The sequence below is a fragment of the Hypanus sabinus genome, chromosome 4 (genome assembly GCF_030144855.1).
Source record: "Hypanus sabinus isolate sHypSab1 chromosome 4, sHypSab1.hap1, whole genome shotgun sequence".
NCBI lineage: Eukaryota > Metazoa > Chordata > Chondrichthyes > Myliobatiformes > Dasyatidae > Hypanus > Hypanus sabinus.
This window is the reverse complement of record NC_082709.1, coordinates 27,489,205-27,509,193: the sequence shown is the minus strand read 5'-3', so window position 1 is coordinate 27,509,193 and position 19,989 is coordinate 27,489,205. Positions and strand designations below refer to the sequence as shown.

The window sequence follows — 19,989 nt, the reverse complement described above, 5'->3', positions numbered from 1 at the left end:
AGTGTCAGAGTAAGCATATGCCACTGAACAGTATGTTGATCATAAAACAAGCAAAAATCTATCACAACAAACTGAACATTGAAGGTAATTGTGAATATTCGTCAGATTGGTTGGAAGAAATTTAAGAAAAGTCATGGCATTAAATTTTTCAAATTTTAAAGATGAAATGTCAGCTGATAACGAAGCAACAGAGAAATTCAATGATGATTTTCCAAAAATCACTACTGATGAAAATCTAACACCAGAATGTCTACAAAGCTGATTGTTTTTGTACCTTACAAAAGACCTAAAAAAAGTAAAATACAAATATAGTGTACTGTAACCTTCTAATCAAAACATGACGTCGTAGGTGGAGACTGAAAGCCTGCCCTTGTTTGTTGTTTAACAGCTGATTCAGGTATTCTCCCGATGCTACATTGCTGCTTTTTTTTTAACAGTGCAAACATTATATTTTCATTATATTAATGGAATGGAATATTTTTTACTGTTAGGTATATATATGTGATGAACACGTGGAAGACAAAGACTGCTTACCGGTAACACATAAATTCAGAGTCAGAAAAGATGGCAGTGACAAGCTATCTCATTATATATTCCAAAATCCAAAAACTTTTCAGTACTAAGCATTTCAGATTAAGGGGTACTCAACCTGTATCATTAATTGTAACCAGATTGCCCTAAATACCTATCTTATTCTTTCATGTCCTTCAAGAAAGGAAACCAGACCTTTACCAAATAGTAATTTGTCCAGGTTGTTACTCCTGACGGACAGAAATCTGACTGAGTCTCAATTGGTCTCTGAAGTGGCATCTCAAGCCACCCAGTTGTACTCTACCAGTTCAATATTAATTAATAATAATGCATAAAAGCAAATTACTGTTGAAAGTTGAAATTCCAAAAAGATTGAGTAAGATTTAGTGAGTAATTCTAATGTCATTTTTAACCCATAAAATAATATACGCTGTGTATGCCAAAAGTAATACTACAACCAGCTCCATTGACTCTGCAAAATCCTTCTCATTGGCATTGGGACTGCCCGACAGCCAATCATACTTAGAAAATGATATCTCAGATTCCTCCATCACCATTCCTGTTTACATTCTGTCCACCTACAAGACAAAGGTAACTGCAGAACGATATCGTTGAGAGTGGATCTGGGAGTGCTCAGCATAGACTATGGATAATCATTGGAATCTCCCAGCATCAGGCCAGACCTGGGAAAGTACACCCAGTGATTACTAACTTCCACCTTCCCTCAATTGATCAATTAGTGCTTTTCCATTTTAAAGTCAGTTGGAAAACCAAAAAGCAAAACTGTACTCTGGGTGAGGACATTTGTCCATTGTCAGTAGTTGCTTGGTAGCACCACCTTTCTCCGAGTCAAACACTAGAAATCTGATATTTTAGAAAAAGGAAAACCTGAAAATATTTCACAGATCAGGAAGCACTTGTGGAGAAATTATTGTTTGCAAGTTGATGCCATGGTGATGAAATGTCATTGTTCTGAAGCATCTTTCTTATTCTGAGTGTATGCCCTGTAAATAAAGATCTCTCCATGAGGAAAAACAACCTCTGTTCATCTACACTGTCAACCCCCCCTTGAATCTTCTGTTTCATTGAGATGATTTCTCATTTCTATACTTCAATAAAAATCAGTGCAACATGCTCAACCTTTAAATCAGCCAATTTATTCAATGAATCAACCTAATATACTTCTCTCACCTGTCTTCAGTACATATAACCTTCCTTAAGTATGAAGGTCAAAACCATATACAGGACTCTGGACAGAAGTGCATCAATACCTTGCTTTCCAGGCATGTTCTGTTTACAAAATGCAGGACTAATAAAATCTGACTACCTATGGTATCTGTAGGCTAGCAGCTCCGTGATGAAAGGTGCTGTTCATAGTTCTTACTCATTATTTTGCAAAAGAAGGCCCCTCAACTATTGTGTCCATGCTAGCTCTTAGCAGAGCAATCCCATTGGTTTCATTTTTCCTTTTTCCCTGTAGCTCTGCAAGCTACTTTGTTTGTTTTAATCTGCAACTACCCTTTGATCGTTATACCTACAAAAGAGATCATCTTCACTATCAAATTAGCCTATCAGCACATCTTTCGTTTTAAATGACACATTCTCAAACAACTTCAAGAATACAGTAGGGTCTTTTAAAAGACTCTTGGATAGGTACATGGAGCTTAGAAAAATAGAGGACTATGGGTAACCCTAGGTAATTTCTAAAGTAAGTACATGTTCAGCACAGCATTGTGGGCCCAATGACCTGTGTGGTGCTGTAGGTTTTCTATGTTCGTTCTATTTCTGATTTTCTTATTTGTCCTCTGTATGGCATCTTACAAGTCACTCTTCTCTAGCCTACATTAAAATCATAGTTTAAACATGGATGAAAAAAAATCTAAATTTTGGAAGCAAGTGTGTAAATTCCCCAATGGTTGCTCAGGACAGTTTGAGCGGTGCATCAAGGGGGTTTTGTAAAATTGAAAGTAGTGGGAATGGGGGATAATGTCTCAGGTCAAGTTACCTTCAGTTGCTTCATTATTGGCTCTCCTTTCACCTCGTGGAAATGCTTGCCAATTGTCCTAGTGTTCAATTCTTTCCCAAATCCTTAGGTAATGAAACAGCAAATCTAGGGTTGAGCTGATGTAGCAATGAATGCTTCAGTAATACACTTGCTAGACAATAGCTGTCTCCATTAACAAGGAGTTCTCTCATCTCCAGGAGGTTTCAGTTCTCCCACAACCAAACCCTCGTCAATATTGATCAGAAACTGAAACTGACCAGTTACAAAATACTGTGGATAGAATAGTTCAGAGACTGGGTGCTCTGTAGTGGCTAAAGCACTTACTAATACCCCCAAATTTTTCCATCATTTTCAAGGCAAGTCTGATGGAATCTAGTTCACTTGTATGCATGAATGTAGCTGCAACAACATTCAACACGCTCAGTGTTGTCCCAGTAAAAGAATGTACTTTATTGACACTCTATCCATAAACTTAAATATGTATTCCTTCCGCCACCAGTAAACAGTAATCAGTCACCAGTCACACTGCATTACAACATGCGTCTTGAATAGCATCTCTAGAACTTGCAACCTTAACATTTTCCCCCTAGGAGGGCAACTTTACCTGGAACAAGACAACACCATCACCTGTTTTTACCTCTTTAAGTTCCACTTAGTCCTGCTTTGCAAGTTATCCCTGTGTTCATCATTGTTCAGCCAAATTCCTGGTACTCTCTCTCCATTAATTGTGCTTGAGCAGTTTCAGCAGGTAGAATGCTATGGGTGGTTTGAAGGTGGATATCACCAGCTTCTTGAAAAGCATTAAGAACATGCAATAAATAGTTGCTTTTGCATTACTGTCCATGTCCCAAGGAAGAACAATAAAGATGTAAACTATAGTTATTTTAATAATGCGTTTAATTCATTTCTGTATGTAGTACAAGGAGAAGCTAAAGATGTGAGATGATGTATAGTCCTGAATATACATAAATTCAGATACCAGTTTTAGATTACATGAGAGTATGATACTTGTCAGAATTGAAATGCTTTAACTGCAGCTTAATATTTAAATGCATGTATTTTTTGTAATTGTTGCAATGTTTATTAGAAATGTAGTTACAGTAATTCTAAACTTTTGCTTATTTTTAGACCAGTATCTGGTTCAGTTCCTCTCTTATTACAGCTACCTAATGGACAGACGATGCCCGTCACCATTCCTGCATCAATCACAAATCCCGTCCGCATTCATACAACAGTTCCCGTAAGTAGACAAAATATATCTGAAGCCTTGTTTTAATCTTCTGTATTTCTGTAATTTATTTCATGACTTAGTTAAGTTTGCTTAATTGGGAGATATTTTCTGCGCATAATCAGAACTAGCTCTGATAGTATGTCAGCAAAAGCTATTTAAGGAATTACTAATAGTAGGATGTATCAGTACTTTGATTGCTTTTAGTTATGTGTTAGTAATATCTTTAACGTACAGAAGTGATTCAAGATATCTTTTGAAAGACATTAGATCTGAAGATAAAGCAGGGAAAAGGAGGTTAGAATGAAATGCTTAAAGTTTGTAATAAGTAATATTGGCACTTTAAAAGATGGAGTGATGAGGGAAACCCAAGAAAAGTTCTAGAATCTTGCATGTAAGTATCTAATAAACTACTATAAATGTTGATAAGTGGAGAGATACAAAGTATTGGGATTCTGGGCAAATAGTGGGATGTTTTCCAGGCTTCCTGTTCTCCTATACCTCGCATTTAAAATTTAGTTTTTGTGTTTGGTCTCCACATGGCCTCATGATGTTTGTAAACATAACCTTCTAAAATCTTCCTTCCATTGACTTTTCTGAGCTATTTCTTTTGAGTTCCTCCCTAAATTTCTTTGCCTCTCCATTTCCTTTTCCTCTTTCCTCATCCCTCATTTGGTTTTAAAACCTGTCTCAATCACCGTACACAAGCAAGAGAAAATCTGCGGATGCTGGAAATCCAAGCAACACACGCAAAATGCTGTAGGAACTCAGCAGGTGATACAGCTTCTATAGAAAAGCAGGGTCTCAGCCCGAAACATCAACTGCTTGCACTTTGCCTCAGATGCTGCTGGCCTGCTGAGTGATTTGTGTGTCAATCACCATGCTGTCGTTCTCTCCACTGAAATCTCCTACCTTGATGTGATGGCAAATTTTTTTCTCTGAAGGGGAGGTATTATTACAATAAAATGATATATAAATGCAAGTTGTTGTTAATGTTTTTTTGCCTCTTTTATTCATATTGCTTCATTTTGTCTTGTTAGATTATCAGGCCTGTCACCATGGTGCCTAATATTCCTGGTATTCCAGGTCCTCCTGTCAACAACATTGAACCTCCTTCACCACAACCTCTACAGTCAGAAGCCAAACTGGTAAAAGCAAAAAATATAATTACCAATATTTTTGATGCTATTTGTACTAATAGAAAATACTTTTCTCAATCCTCTCTCTAATAAAATCTCAGCATAAACAGACACTAATTTCTGTGGTTGGCTCTGAAGTACTTATTGGTCACTTTTAATGATTTGCTGATAATATTCCAATTTTTAAAAAATTTTATCACATTTTCCCCACATCAAATTTCAGGCAGTTAGTGTGTGCAACTGGTGCAAAACTGGTCCCAAACTTGAAAAAATCTTGTACTTACTGTAAGCTGAAATTCCTTTTGACAAAAATAGTGGCAGTGAATATTTGTTTTTTTAAAATATATATTTCAGTTAAATTTTGTCCAAGGAAGGTACTTTGGGCAACGGTGTCAAAACAACAGAATGCTTATTTAATCACTTATTCTGTGTCTTTTCGCAACTTCATCCTTCCAATTTATAGCCATGTCATAGACTTGATATTAAAGTTAAAGGCTGTGTGGAAAGGAAAATTGGCCAAGCAATAGAAAGCGGAGTGTTGGGAAGAAATTATTTCTTAATTTAAAGTAAAATATTCTGCAATATTCTACAGAAATCTGTGTTATGATCACTGCTCTTTTTATTGTTATTTAATGTACCGTTCTGGGGAATGCAGGACATCATTTAAATTTTTTGAGAATTACACTTAATTCTGAGCAGATTTCAGCATCAGAATTAGGTTTATTATCACTGTCTTATATGATGTGAAATATGTGACAGCAGAACAGTGTAAGAAATCAAATGACTATAAATACTAATAATTAGTGCACAGGAGAAAGGAATTATAAGGTATTGTTAATGGACTGTTGAGAAATATGAAGATGTAGGGGAAGAAGCTGTACCTGAATCATTTAGTGTGGTTTTCAGGTGACTGTACCTCCTTGCTAAATAGCAATGAGATGAGGGTGTCTTCAGGATGGTGAGGGCCCTTAGTGATGGATGTTGCCTTCTTGAGGTACCATCTCTTGAAGATGTCCTTGATGGTTGTGTCAGGGATGGAGCTGCCTAAGTCTGCGACTGTCTGCAGCCTCTTGTAATCATGTGCACTGGCGCCTCCGTGTAAGCTGTGATGCAGCAGTCAGAACGCTCTCCACTGTACATCTTTAAAAATTTGTAAAAGTCATTGGTGTGATACTAAATCTCTTCAAGTTTCTAATGAGTAGAGCCTCTGATGTGACTTCTTTGTGACTGCATCAATGTGTTAGGTCTAGATAAGTTCTCAGAGATATTGAAACTCAGAAATTTAAAGCCTCTCACCTTTTCCACTGCTGACACCTTAATGAGGACTGGTGTGTGTTCCCCCGACTTCCCCTCCCAAAATGGACTTGAAAAACACTTTCAGAGGGATGTCAAGGATTTGTAGAGGATATAAAAATAATTAATAAAATAGTACCAAAGATAAGAGAGATAAATTACTTATAGAGCCTGGAGATCCTAGGATGGTTCTATGTATAGCTGAAAAGGATAAAAGATTTGAAAAAGTTGTTCAGAACCTAGAATAGTTCTAATATAAAAGGAATGAGACACTTTAGCGGCAGAAAGATCAGTATCCACAGATAGGCAAACGTGGGATAAGGAAACTTACTTTTCTTGATAGCTATTTGCTCTGATCTGGAACACATAGTTTACAGCAGAAAAGTGGCCAAGTATTTAATGAGAAATACTTTGGGATAGAAAAGTGAAATTTTTCTCAGAGGGATAAATGGCCTTATTCTGTCCTGTACTGCTATGTGCTGTTGTGAGCTGCACTTACAGCTAAATTGTCTCTCTTTGTTCAGCAATTTCTTGTTCTCGTCACTCTTCCCAAACTTATCCTAAATACACCAGACTGGTGTAAAGCTATTATTTTCTCTCCCACCATTCTTGAAGATAAAATGGTAATGGCATTTCAGCATAATTCCTGAATCAAGAGCTTTGAATGATTATGACTAATCCATCTGCAATTCCTTCATCTGCTTTTGATACCCTGAGGTGAAAATGGTCAGGTCCTAGAGATTTATCTATTTTAAATCCCATTAGTTTCTCCATTATTCTTTTATTACTTATATTGAATCCAGTAAGTTCCCTCCCTTGATTTATTTTTAATTTCCTTTCTGTGTCTGCTGTTTTATCCTTTTGTGTACTGTGAAACTGGAAACAAAGTATTCATTTCAAATTCTGCCATCTTGTTTATTAAAATGTCACCTGTCTGTCTTTAACCACACTGGTGTTCTAAATATATTTTAAGAAATGCTTTTATCAGTCTGTATACTACTTTCAATTTCTTATTTCTTTATGAAATGTTTAATATTTTCTTTGTCTCCTCTTGTTTTTTCCACATTTCCATGTTTCTGTTTCTGACCTCTGAATTACCATTTTTCCTGGCATTTTTGTAGGCACTTCCTTGGGTTTTGCACGGTATCTTACTCCCCATGTTGAACAGGCTCCTTATAGGAAGCTAAGTTTTGAATTTTACAATGCAGTTAAGCTAGATGATGAAACTATTCATTGATGGCGAGTCTGTGCCCAACAGATATTCAGTTGATTGTAAAGTATTTCCTGTGTCTCGCAGTACACCTTCTCACCACTGCCTCCCAGTACTGTTGCTTTGTGAGGCAACAGAAACTCTCCCCTTGGTTGTCCTCTGCTGATGAATGCTGGTTAGTTTATCCTCAGCAAAAATAAATGAAAGAATAAAGGTAACTACTTCTCATGAAAACACTCAAAAGACTGCTTGGGGCTCTTGTAGCACTGCCTAAGTGCAGTTGTAACACATAGGCCTATTTCCATGATAAGTGCCATGAGGGAGATTAGTGGGGAGGGAAAATGGACAAGAGAATCGCCGAGGGAGAGATCCCTGCGGAAGGTTGAGAGATACAGTGCCTATAGTAAGTATTCAACCCCCCCCCCCCCCCCGGAAGTTTTCAGGAAGTTTTCAGGTTTTATTGTTTTCCAACATTACATCACAGTGGATTTAATTTGGCTTTTTTTTACACTGATCAACAGAAAAAGACATTTTTATATCAAAGTGAAAACAAATCTCTACAAAGTAATCTAAATTAATTACAAATATAAAACACAAATAGTTGATTTCATTCACCCTCTTTAATATGACACATCAAATTATCACTGGTGCAGCCAGTTGGGTTCAGAAGTCACATAATTAAAGGAGATCACTTGTGTGCAGTCAAGGTGAGTCAGTATCCTGGCAAAAACTACACTATGAAAACAAAAGAACACTCCTAGCAACTCCACGAAAAGGTTATTGAAAAGCACAAGTCAGGAAACGGATCAAGAAAATTTTGTAAGTCGCTGGAGATCCCTTGGAGTACAGTTAGGTCAATCATCAAGAAATGGAAAGAATATGGCACAGCTGTAGATCTGCCTAGAGCAGGCTGCCCACAAAAACTGAATGACCGTGCAAGAAGGGGACTGGTGAGGGAGGCCAGCAGGAAACCTATGACAGCTCTGGAGGAGTTACGAGCTTCAGTGGCTGAAATGGGAGAGACTACGCATACACCAACTGTTGCCCACCTGTGCTTCACCTGTTGCAGCTTTATGGGGGTGTGTCAAAGGGGAAGCCACTGTTGAAGAATACTCATATGAAATCTTGACTAGAGTTCGTCAGAAGGCATGTGGGAGACTGTGAAGTCAGCTGGAAGGTTCTGTGGTCTGATGAAACCAAAATTTTTGGCCCTCAGACTGATCAGCTTTTTGGTAAGCCAAACACAGCACATCATTTAAAAACACAGCAGCCCTACCATGAAACATGGTGGTGGCTGCATCATGCTGTGAGATGTTTCATTGCAACAGGTCCTGGAAGGCTTGTGGAGGTAGAGGGTAAAATGAATGCAGCAAAATACAGGGAAATCCTGGAGGAAAACCTGATTGCAAGAGAACTGCGACTTGGGAGAAGATTTGCTTTTCAACCAAACAATGACCCCAAAGATAAAGCCAGAGCTACACAGGAATGGTTTAAAAAACAGCGAAGTTAATGTCCTAGAGTGCCTGGTCAGAGTCCAGACCTCAACTTAATTGAGAATCTGTGGCTGAACTGGAAAAGACCTGTTCACTTACAATCCCCATACAACCTGATAGAGTTTGAGGAGTTTTGTAAAATAATATGGGGAAAAGTTGCAGTGTCCAGATGTGCAAAGGTGAAAGAGACCTATCCATACAGACTCAAGGCTGTAAGTGATGCCAAAGGTACCTCGACTAAATACTGAGTTGAAGGGGGTGAGTAATAATGCAATCAATTATTTTGTGTTTACTAATTGTTACAAATTTAGACCAATTGTAGAAATTTGTTTTCACTTTGATACGAAAGAGTTTTTTTCTGTTAGTCAATGTCAGAAAAGCCATATTAAATCCACTGTGATTCAATGCTATAAAACCAATAAAACATGAAAACTTCCAAGTGGTTGAATGCTTTTAGAGGTGTATAAGAGGATGTGAGGCATTGATTGTGTGGACAGCTAGTGTTTTTTTCCAGGGCTAAAGTGACTAACATGAGGGAGCATAGTTTTAAGGTGCTTGAAAGTAGGTACAGGGGAGATGTCAGAGAGTGGTGGATGCATGGAATGTACTGCCAGCGACAGTGGTAGAGGCGGATACAATAGGGTCTTTCTTTAAGAGACTGTTAGATAGGTACTTGGAGCTTAGACAAATAGAGGGCTATGCGGTAGGAAAATTCTAGACAGCTTCTAGAGTAGGTTGCATGGTTGGCACAACATTGAAGGCTGAAGGACCTGCAACGTGCTATAGATTTCTATTTTCTTCTCTGTGGAGATGGTGGAAGCTGCGGAAGATGATGTGCTGGATGCAGAGGTTAATGGAATGGTAGGTAAGGACAGGAGGAACTCTTATTACTGTTATGGTGTCAAGAATGTGGGATGAAAGCATATGTTCAGGAAGTGGAGGAGATGTGGGTGGGGAATGATATTTCATCCAGAATGATTATCTTCATAAAGATGGGCTGAACTCTGGGTGGAAATGCACAGTGTTAGCACCAGAAGTGTAATTAGGTGATTATGTGTTGGAGGGGTGATACCAAAGTTCAGGAAATGTGAATATTATGGTCCAGTTTAGCACAGCAACCACAGAGAGTAATTGGGTTGCTGGCCGAGGAATGGAATTTTTGTCGTAATATAACGTTTCATCCCAGGTTGGCTGTAGGACAACCAATGAGAGGTCAAGGTATATTTTGAGCAGTTACGAAGAAACCAAGTGGCAGTGATTGTCTGGCCAGATTCCTTAGGGAAAACAAGCAGCTGTTTGCTTCATATGCTCACCAGTTTATTGCTCTAGGGAATAAAATATGTATATATCTCAGTTTCACTTTGAATTTTCCAGGACCTTTGGGATGGGGGAGCTAAAAGAATAACTCAATTTCTTAGGTGTGATAATACCTAAATATTCCATTGATAATCTAATTTAAAATCCATCTGTTGCTAAATAGCACCAAAACATGTCAAAGTTTGGGCAAGGTTACAGGACAACAGATTTGGTATTGTTTGAAAAGAAGATTAATCTGAAGCAGTTTTACAAAAGCCAGAGTCTTGAAGTTTACAACTGTTGATCATGATACCGTATTAAAAGATTTTTTCACTTTGAGAGCAAAACAGGTAGCAGTAATGTTTAAGAATCCTTTACAGAGAAAACAATATTGTATTGCTAGTTTATACAGTATATATTTAGCGATATACATTTAACATTACATAAACACTTTGTAACAAATGTAGATTTTTGATTATCTTTATTGGGCGATTTAGCATTAGCAGATGTGACTGTTAAGCTGCCTAGGGAAAAGTTTTGTTATTGTCTTAGATATAGTCAGCTATTGCTTCCCTAGAAGTCTGTGTAAGACTCCTGTGACAAACTGAGGAATTGCTTTGCACACAGTGGGCAGCCAACAGTGTTTGCTGTAGGGTACATTCTAGTGAGAGCTGATGGAGGGCAGCTTGGCAAAGGTTCAAAAACATACATTAAGCAGACTGAGCCCAGTATGGAACCTCATGTTCAGCAGAATTCTTGTGACCTGCTTCCCTGCATGCCGAGCTCATCAGCAAACACCTAATGAGCCTGCTCCAAGGAAACAGACCCTCTCCCAACCTGCTTCATTTACACACATTCTCTGGGGGTGGAGAGAGACTGCTTCAGAAGGACTGATGATGCTGCAAAGACCACAATAATGATAATTAACTTGCTGAATTTAGAAGATTATGCTGTTAATTAGTTGAAAAATAAAGATAAGTAATATAGCAGCAGATGGTAGGCTAAAACCCAAGAGAAGGGGGGTTTATTACACTGATGAGTTTTTATGGCAGATATGAAATATGAATTTGACTTTTCATGAATTGTTTCTGAAGCTTAATATCTTGTTCTGTAAGCTGTCTGCTTAGAGAACTATATACTGAGCATATTCACTTGACAGATAGGTTTGTACCACCAGAAAGAGGTTCATTTTCTGAAGAAAATGGTGGCATATTCATTTGTGAAGCTTTTTGAGGTAAATTAAAATATGAGAACTATTTCCTTTGGCATGCTTTCTCATTAGTTATGTTTTGACAAGCAGATAAATACAATGTGTGTTTCACTTCCTAGTAATTTAGTGACTACTATTCCTTTTAATTAGGACACTACAAGTAAAAAAAAACAAACATAAATGAAACAGGATAATGAGAATATATATTCATCAAAAAATTATATTTTGCTTACATTGTTGTTTTGATTGCAAAGATGCATAACATCAGTAATTGCAAAAGAGTTATTAAGCTATTTACCCAATACCTTTTAAAAAAAAATCAACCCACCTGTAATCCTAAATGAAAACATTATATAATTGCAGAACAATTTATATATTCTATAGGTTCGTTTTGATTTACAAGTATTTTTATTTTTAGTTATTGATACTAGTAACCAATCGTAAAATTTAAATTATTTCCACACCCAGACCAGTTAGTTTTGGATTAACTTTCACAAAATGTTGTAGTAAACTATTCCTCTCCCCACTGAAAGATAATTGTTTTACTTGTTTTGCTTTCTAATCTACTTTGGTGATATTTCAAGTTCAGTCTTAAATGCTGGTAATGGAGATAATTATAGGATTTGCAGAGGTAATTATGCACATTACTTATGTTTTTAGTATTGTATCAAAGTTTATTTTGAAAATATTTTATTTGGTAGAGCCAGTCAAATATTAATATCAAAGTATTTAATATTTTATCTGTACAATATTTAGAAATTGTATTGCAGTATAATTAATTTGACAGGAACATAAAATTTTGAACAAGTCATGGGATTTTTATGATTTTCATTTTCCATGATTCAAATCTGTAATTGTAGAATGATTTTTTTATAATCCATTGGGAGAGGACTCATGATATTGCTGCTGTCAAAAATGTACAGTGGTATGACAGTAAAGTATTAGTGAGTGTTAGCAGGTGTTCACAGAGATATCCTTATATTCCTTTTACAGCTTTCAGTTCCTTTAGGAATTGTGCTTCATAAATGAACAAATATGAATAAGTGTAGCCAATGAGATTGGCAGAGGATAGTAAGAAGATTACAAATCTGACCATCCAGCATCATTGACAACAGTTTATTTGAATGATAATTTAAACAAAATTGTGTAGATTTCTGCATATAGAATTGTAAGCTAATTATGCAATTGCATTTATCCAGTGACAAAACAAGGCAGCTGCAAAATTAATCACCATCAACAGGGCAAAACAGGTTCCTACATGAATCAACTGCTGGTTTATACTACTCTTCCTTTTCCTTTGAAATCAGAAAAAAAGTTGGGGTAAAATGTTAAATAGATACTACATTCATTGTTGACTTCCTGTGTTCTGTTGCTGTTTTAACAATTTTACCACATTATTTCTGCAGTGAAAATTTATTTAGTATTAATGAATTATCGAACATGTTAAAAATTTCAGTGATTGGCAGTATTACTTTCTGAACATATTTTGTCTTGCATTGCAACAGAGTACTTGCACTGCATACTTTAAGTAGCATGAGGAAAGAACATGAAATATATCCTTGTTTAATGAGGATTTTTCATAATAGCATTTAAAATATTAATGAACAGTTCAAAACTGTTTTTATTTTTACTGTCAATTTGTGCTGCATGTCAGGATACATTTCACATAAGCTGAAATTCTTTCCAATGAAATGACACAACTATAATTAAATAAAATGCTGTATACTGATTCAATTTTGACTACCTTTTAGTCTAATGACAAAATTCTTGATTGGCTGTTCATATTATCAGAATGGGGAAATCCTATGTTGCATGTGAATCTGATTTGATCCATGAAATTAAAGAATACCATGAAATTGGTAAAATATATTCAGATGAGCAGTTGACAGCTAATACAGCGATAGTGCAGTGAAGCTTACTGAAGACTGTCATCAGATGTAATGATTGCTGCTTCAGCTAGAGCTGATGCTGTACTGCACTGAAAAACAGAACTATATTGTACATATGAATATAAGTAATTGACTATTCAGTTGAGTTAAAGCATAAAGTGACTGCTTTGATGGCTGTTTAACAAATTTGCGTAACAATAATTTGCTGATGAAACTTAAATATTAAAATTAAACTAATGGCCATATCTGCATAAGGTCAGAGACTTTACAAATCACTCAGTGTTGCTGCAGAAAAATCAATCCAAATTGGTGCTTACAATCAGGATCTGCTAAAGCATGTTTCATCTACATGATAGCTATATTAACTATCAATGATTCATCGGAATAGATTTTGGCAGTTTCATGGTTAAAATCAGTTTTATTTGCAATGCAGAATTTTCTCAGTAAGAACATTCAGAAGGCTAGACAGCATCTGTGAAGAGAGAAAATGTTAATGTAATATGCCAATACCTTGAGTATCAGTGCTGGAGGTTCAACTCTCAATAATCTGTGTAATAGATTAAGATGAAGGGACTAAGTTTAGTTGCCCTATTATTGGTGATTTTGAAAAGAGACATAAGTTAGCAAGTTACAGGGCGATAACAAAGAGTCTGTAAAAGGTCATAGGTAAGATTTGTGTTTTGCATTTGATTCCATGGGGAAGTGTGAGATCATCCACTTTGGAAAGATAAACTAAAAATTAAGTTATTATTTAAGCAGAGACGACAAAGTGTTGCAATGCAAAAAGATCTGAAGGTCTTGGTATAGAGAAAATATTTTCACAGAAGTTTTTCTTTTTTTTATTTTAAAGCCTGCAAAATAATTTCAAAGAAACTGTCTTGAAGATGAAGGAGCATCATATTGAATTTATAAAATACTCATTGTATATCAGTTATAAAATGTTACTTGTACAAAAGATAAATACTCAATTGGAAAAGAAAATGAATTTTATCTGAAGCGATTTTCAAATAGTATACTTGTTAAAGGTCCTCTCTTCTGCCTGAAGAATGCTGCATGATGTGCAGGTATTTGGGAAAGTTAAGGATAAATGTGGTGTTTAGTATGCTTAAAAATTAAACCCCATTTGTTTTATGCCCATTTCAGTTGTTGAATACTGTGAAAATATCGTTATTGACATCCAAAACTTGAAAAATAAGTTTCAGAATAATCTTATTGGCAAGTGAAGATAACCAATATCTCCAGATATTGAAGAACTTCTTGGAAAAAGTTAGATTTTCTTAAGAAAACTTTAAAATGTGCATAACGTGGAAAAGCATTCTAAACTTAGCCAATTGCATTAAGTTTTCAACCCCATTATGCCTGCCATTTTATCTTTTGGACTTCAAAGTGGCGAAAGAATCTTCTATGTTTAAATACTTAAACAGTCAGCATCTTAGTTTTAAAGATTTGTAAAATAAAAATGCCAATACCCTTTAGAAAACAATCCTTATCTACTTATGGGCTGCAATTAATCTGAAAAGGATCATTTTAGATGCTTATAAAATTTATACTATTTTATATATAAAAAAGGGATACAGCATAAATAGCTGATTTAATATTTCCATCTTCCTGACAAGGTCCCTTGATTCGGGAACACTTGTTTTGGACTAGAAGTTGCATTTTTCACATCGCTATTTTAGAACTGTGAAAAAGTGATAACCAGGGAATTACAGACCAATTAGCCGAATCCCCATTATCTGAGTTTATAATTAAGGTTAGAGTAACTGAACACCTGAAACTTGTTAGCTGGTCAAAGAAAGCCAGTCTGAATTTTTAAAAAGTATTCATGCCGTGAAACTTTGTTGTATCACTTGAAGAGGTGACTAAGTAGTAGATAAGAAATATCTTTGAATGACAGCATTCAGTAAAGTCTCTCAAAAGAGACTATTCATTAAAGATGGAAGGTGAATTATTGACTGAAAAATTGGAGATAGGGAATTTGAATTTTGAATAGATACTAAAGTAAGCAGGTTTTCACTTGATTTTCCAGGTTTGTATTGGAACCTCAATTAATTTACCTGATGACTTCTTAAGCTTGTATCCAAATATGTTGATAGCATAAAGGAAGGCGATATTGTGAATGATGCAAGAGAAACCATTGATTTACAATTTAATTTTAGTAAATTAAGTAAATAGGCAAAAATGTAGCAAACAGATTTCATTGCAGGTAGGAATGAAGGCACTACATTGGAATTAAGAACAGGACCATGTAGTTTCAAATCTAGAAAATGTGAGAAACATTGGAAATCTAGCCACGTAGGTTCCACAAGAATTGATCATTAAAATGTCGTGGACAGCTACATGAATAATGAAGAAGGCTAACAAATACTTTGTTCTTAGTCGAGAGGACTAGGATAAAAGGAAATAAAAGTTATGATATAGCAGTGTAGTCCTTGCTTGATGGTACTTCATGTAACTCTGTGCACCAGGTTTTGAAAGGAGTGACTTAATGCACAAGAATAATAACTTAAAATTACAGATTACACAAACTAGTTTGCATTCCATGCAATTTAAATACCTAAGGGATAACTGAGCAAAACCTTGAAGATATTTGTTTGAATAAATAGGATCGAGGGAAACTAGGGCAGGAGATCTTGTTCTAAAATGCAGAGGCTTTTTAGGATGTGAAACTTGAAGCACTGATGTGAATTTCATGTGTAGAACATTTCAGATAATTGATAAATACCTTTATTTAAAATCTATCAAATTTTAAATTTAACTAAGTTTATTAAGGGCCAAATTAGATTTGGTTATGTATCAGCCATGATCTCACTGAATGGTAGAACAAGCTGAAGGTCCAGATTTTCTACTAGTGCTCCCATATTTGCTCCAACTTCTTCTGATGAATTTTGCTATCACAAAAGTCATCTTTATCTAAATAGAGTTGACATATTTGTCTTTATGTCCACTGTCAATGTTACTTTGGGCGAGAAGAAGAGCAGTCCATGAAATACTTTTTCCTCCATTTACATCTAAATTTGATGAACCAGCAGTAATAGATCGGCCTGACTGATAATGGTACTTTATCTGATGCATAAAATTTTTCAGATTCCATTTTGGGTAGATTTTTTTTAATACCATGTTTTAAGTTTCAACAGAGACACTTTTCACAAAAGAACTGTATTACTAATAAGGAACTTAAACAGTTTGTACTTTCAGTTTACATTTACAAGTCTGCCCTAGTGTCTGTACAGATACAGATTTCATGTATTTGTATATTCTCTTGGATATTACTTGATACTTTGGCATACCAGTGAAACTGCTGTTTTTTCCCCACAGCGACTGAAGGCAGCTTTAACACAACAGCTTCCTCAGGTTACTAATGGTAATAATGCCATTGGTCAAACAAGTGGGACTGTGAGGATCAGGACAAAGGAAACTCATTCTCAGTCACTTCAGCAGGCTGCAACATCCACTACTCAACCAGTGGTATGTAACATAACAATAATGCATCAAAATGTGAAATGTGAGCATGGCTTATTTGTAACTCTGTATCAAACCAAAAAAGATGCATCTATGTCTAATGTTAAAAGACACGAATTTTCATATAAGATGTACACATGGTTATCTTGACAGTTTTGTAATTTTTATCACATTAAGAAGGGTAATTGCACTGCAGTTAAGATTACTTGCACTTCTAGAAACAGATTTTTTTAAACAAAGGACAAGTTCATCATAAATGAAGGAGAATATTTGGCCAGCCATAATTTTTTTCCATTCTGAATGCCTCTACAGGTCCTGTCATTGTAATATTCATAAGATTCTTAAGCATTCTGAGTGTTTTTATTTACCATGCATGCCCTTGGGGGATTGATTTTGAACATATTTATTCTTTGTGCGAAATCCCATTCTTGATGATTCTTTCACATACCATATAGTAATTTAAACATGTTGCCATGACTGTTCTTGTAATGATGTTAAAGCCTTTTCCCTAGTGTTTCTATAGCAGTGAGACTTTTAATGCTAGGAAGAGTGCTCGTGGCTCTTCTCAGGACTGCTGCCAGCTAGAATGTTTCAGGAAACAGGAAAGGATGCTGTAAAATATTCTATAGTTTCATCATAACTCCCTTCACTTTTTATACTACTGCTTTGTCTCAAGAATCCAATGTTATGTTCCATTTCTGATTATTACTCTTCATTGGAGAATTTGTTAACATACTTATTTCATTGAAACCTTAAGTTTTTTTTAAGTTTATCCTTCTTTAATTAGATTGACACAAAAATGCATTGTGTCCTGATATGTGCAACAGCATGGCTCTTTTAACTCTCGAGATTTTAGGGATGGGATGATGTTGTGATGATGATGATAATTAAGGTATTAGGTGAATGGTTGAAAAGGAGGATAGAAAATGGGCAGGGGGAAGCACTTTTTCATCTTTTCAGGCCTGGACTGCTGTTTTCATTAATGGCAAGTCAGCACACTATTGTGCAAAACTATGTTTTAAATCACATGAACATTAGAAAATAACTAATTACCTTAATTATTTAGGGAAAATTGTTCTTAACATTTATATTATTTTTACCTGGTTTACCTGTGATTATTTTTAAATTATATCAGCCTTTCCTCAACCATAATGTCTGAAGATTCCAACTTCATGTTGTGTTCTTCTATTCCATGTGAAGTTTTACAATTTACTTATTTTTATTTAGAGACATGGCAAGGTACAGGCCCTTCTGACCAAACAAGCTTTCACCACCTAATTATATCCATGTGACCAATTAACCCATGCAGTCACAGAATAAACTCCTTACAGGTAAAATTGAGCCCGAGTCGCTGGTGTTATGCTAATCACAATGCTAGCCTACTGCCTTATTTACGTATAACATTCATTACAGTAGGGTTTATATGTAATATAATTTATAAAACATTTAATATGAATTTTATACAATCTTAATATAATTTAAATTATATATATGAAATATAGATTACATATTTTCATGTTCTTCCTTCTGAAAACTATCAGCTCATTTTCCCATTGAATTTCAGATACGATTTTCAATAGTCATGATCATAAAAGAATAGAAATTTCAGATGAAATCCCCAATGATGAATTAGGGGGTGGGGAAAAACAAATATCTATAAGTGGTAGTCAGTTTAGATCTCTAGTTTTGCTCCTCGCAGATGAAGCTCAGAAGTGAAATTTTAGCTAACATTAGTCTTCCCAATCCATTGTCTACATTTTTATGAAAGTTAAGTCTTCAGTTAATCACACTTACAATATTTGTAGCGTTTGCACTGTTGTTATCTTCATACTGAAGTATGGTTATAGTAAGAGGAACTTTCATTGGCAGTTTCTATTAAAAGTGGACAGTAAATTTGACATGATGTAATTAATTCACCACTGCCGCCTCTTTCCACAATCCAACATCACCACGGAGTATGAGATGAATTTCTTGTGTAATCAGCAAATCTGTTGTCCACATGTGTAATGGAAATACTACAGCTGGATCTAAATTACATCAGAGATCTATTCCATTTATCTAATGTTGCTTTATCTGAATGGTACTTTTCATCTTCTCTCCTGTGTGCATCACTATAGGAGATTAACTATATGGGACATTCATTACTGTCCATTTCAAACATTTGGTTTACAGCTGCACTAAGTGTCATTTACCCAACATCAGATCTGCACATTTTTTTTTAGGTTTTCATTTTAGTATTGGATCCCTAATTTTAACAAAAATTCTTCAATGCCTCGTGATATAAAACAACCTTTGAAAAAAATCCATAGCCATAACATCTCTTTTTAAGCATCTCTTAATAGATTTATCAAATGGTCATGTCTTTTACAAATTCATAGTAATTTAGTTAACCCATGTCATTTTGAGAATAAATTTCACCTATATAATGGACTCTGGAGGATTAGCCAAAGCAAATATTAGTCTGATTAAGGTTATTTATTCATTAACATTACTTAAAAACCCTAATATATTCATAACCTTCATGACCTAGTCTTTCTGCATAATCAAAGATAATTTGAAAGTTTTGGTCAGAGCAGCTGCAGGTACTGATCTCTAACACTTTTCAACATTCTATGGCAAATCCAACAAAATTCAGAGCCGCTTATATTTTGAGTGCCGTTGACTTTTACTACTGGCATTTCATAGACTGGAGAAAACTAATAGGATTTCTCTATGGATGACTTGACTAGTAGGTTTATGTGGAGTGGGGAAAAGGAAGAAGAAAGAGAAAGTTTTTTGTGAAATAATGATATATGTGCCTTATTTACAGTTTTATAACCTACATGCTGAATGGATTAGATCCTATTCCCCAGGTTAATTAAGAAATCTAATTTTGTAAGTCCCTAAAATGCTGGGGGGAGAAAACGTGCAAGAAAACAAAACAATAGTTATTTTCTGAAGCAGAGAGAGAGTGGTGGCATCCGTCGGTCTCGAGAGTCCATGGATCTGTGCCTGGAGTTTCCAGGGCGCAGGCCTGGGCAGGGTTGTATCGGACTGACCGGCAGTTGCCCAAACTGCAGGCCTTCCCCTCTCCACACCACCAATGTTGTCCAAGGGAAGGGCACTAGGACCCATGCAGCTTGGCACCGGTGACGTCGCAGAGCAGAATGAAGTTAATCACTAAACCAAACTCATTATGACCAACTGAAAGTGTAATGTGCTTAAAACCGTTTACTTTATTTCATTAATACTGT

General features: G+C 35.7%; 1 protein-coding gene across 6 annotated transcripts in view; it reads left to right on the top strand.

Moving 5' to 3' along the window:
* The window catches only part of atf2 (activating transcription factor 2), a 122,527-nt gene that overhangs the window by 84,567 nt on the left and 17,971 nt on the right, over positions 1–19,989 (top strand). For 5 of the 6 annotated variants that reach the window (XM_059966700.1, XM_059966703.1, XM_059966702.1 and 2 more), the window contains 3 exons: positions 3,665–3,776; positions 4,805–4,912; positions 16,613–16,762. In XM_059966700.1, coding sequence (XP_059822683.1) covers positions 3,665–3,776; positions 4,805–4,912; positions 16,613–16,762 — 370 coding nt within the window. The remainder of the gene's footprint in view (positions 1–3,664; positions 3,777–4,804; positions 4,913–16,612; positions 16,763–19,989) is intronic. The other variant, XM_059966705.1, reaches the window with a different exon arrangement.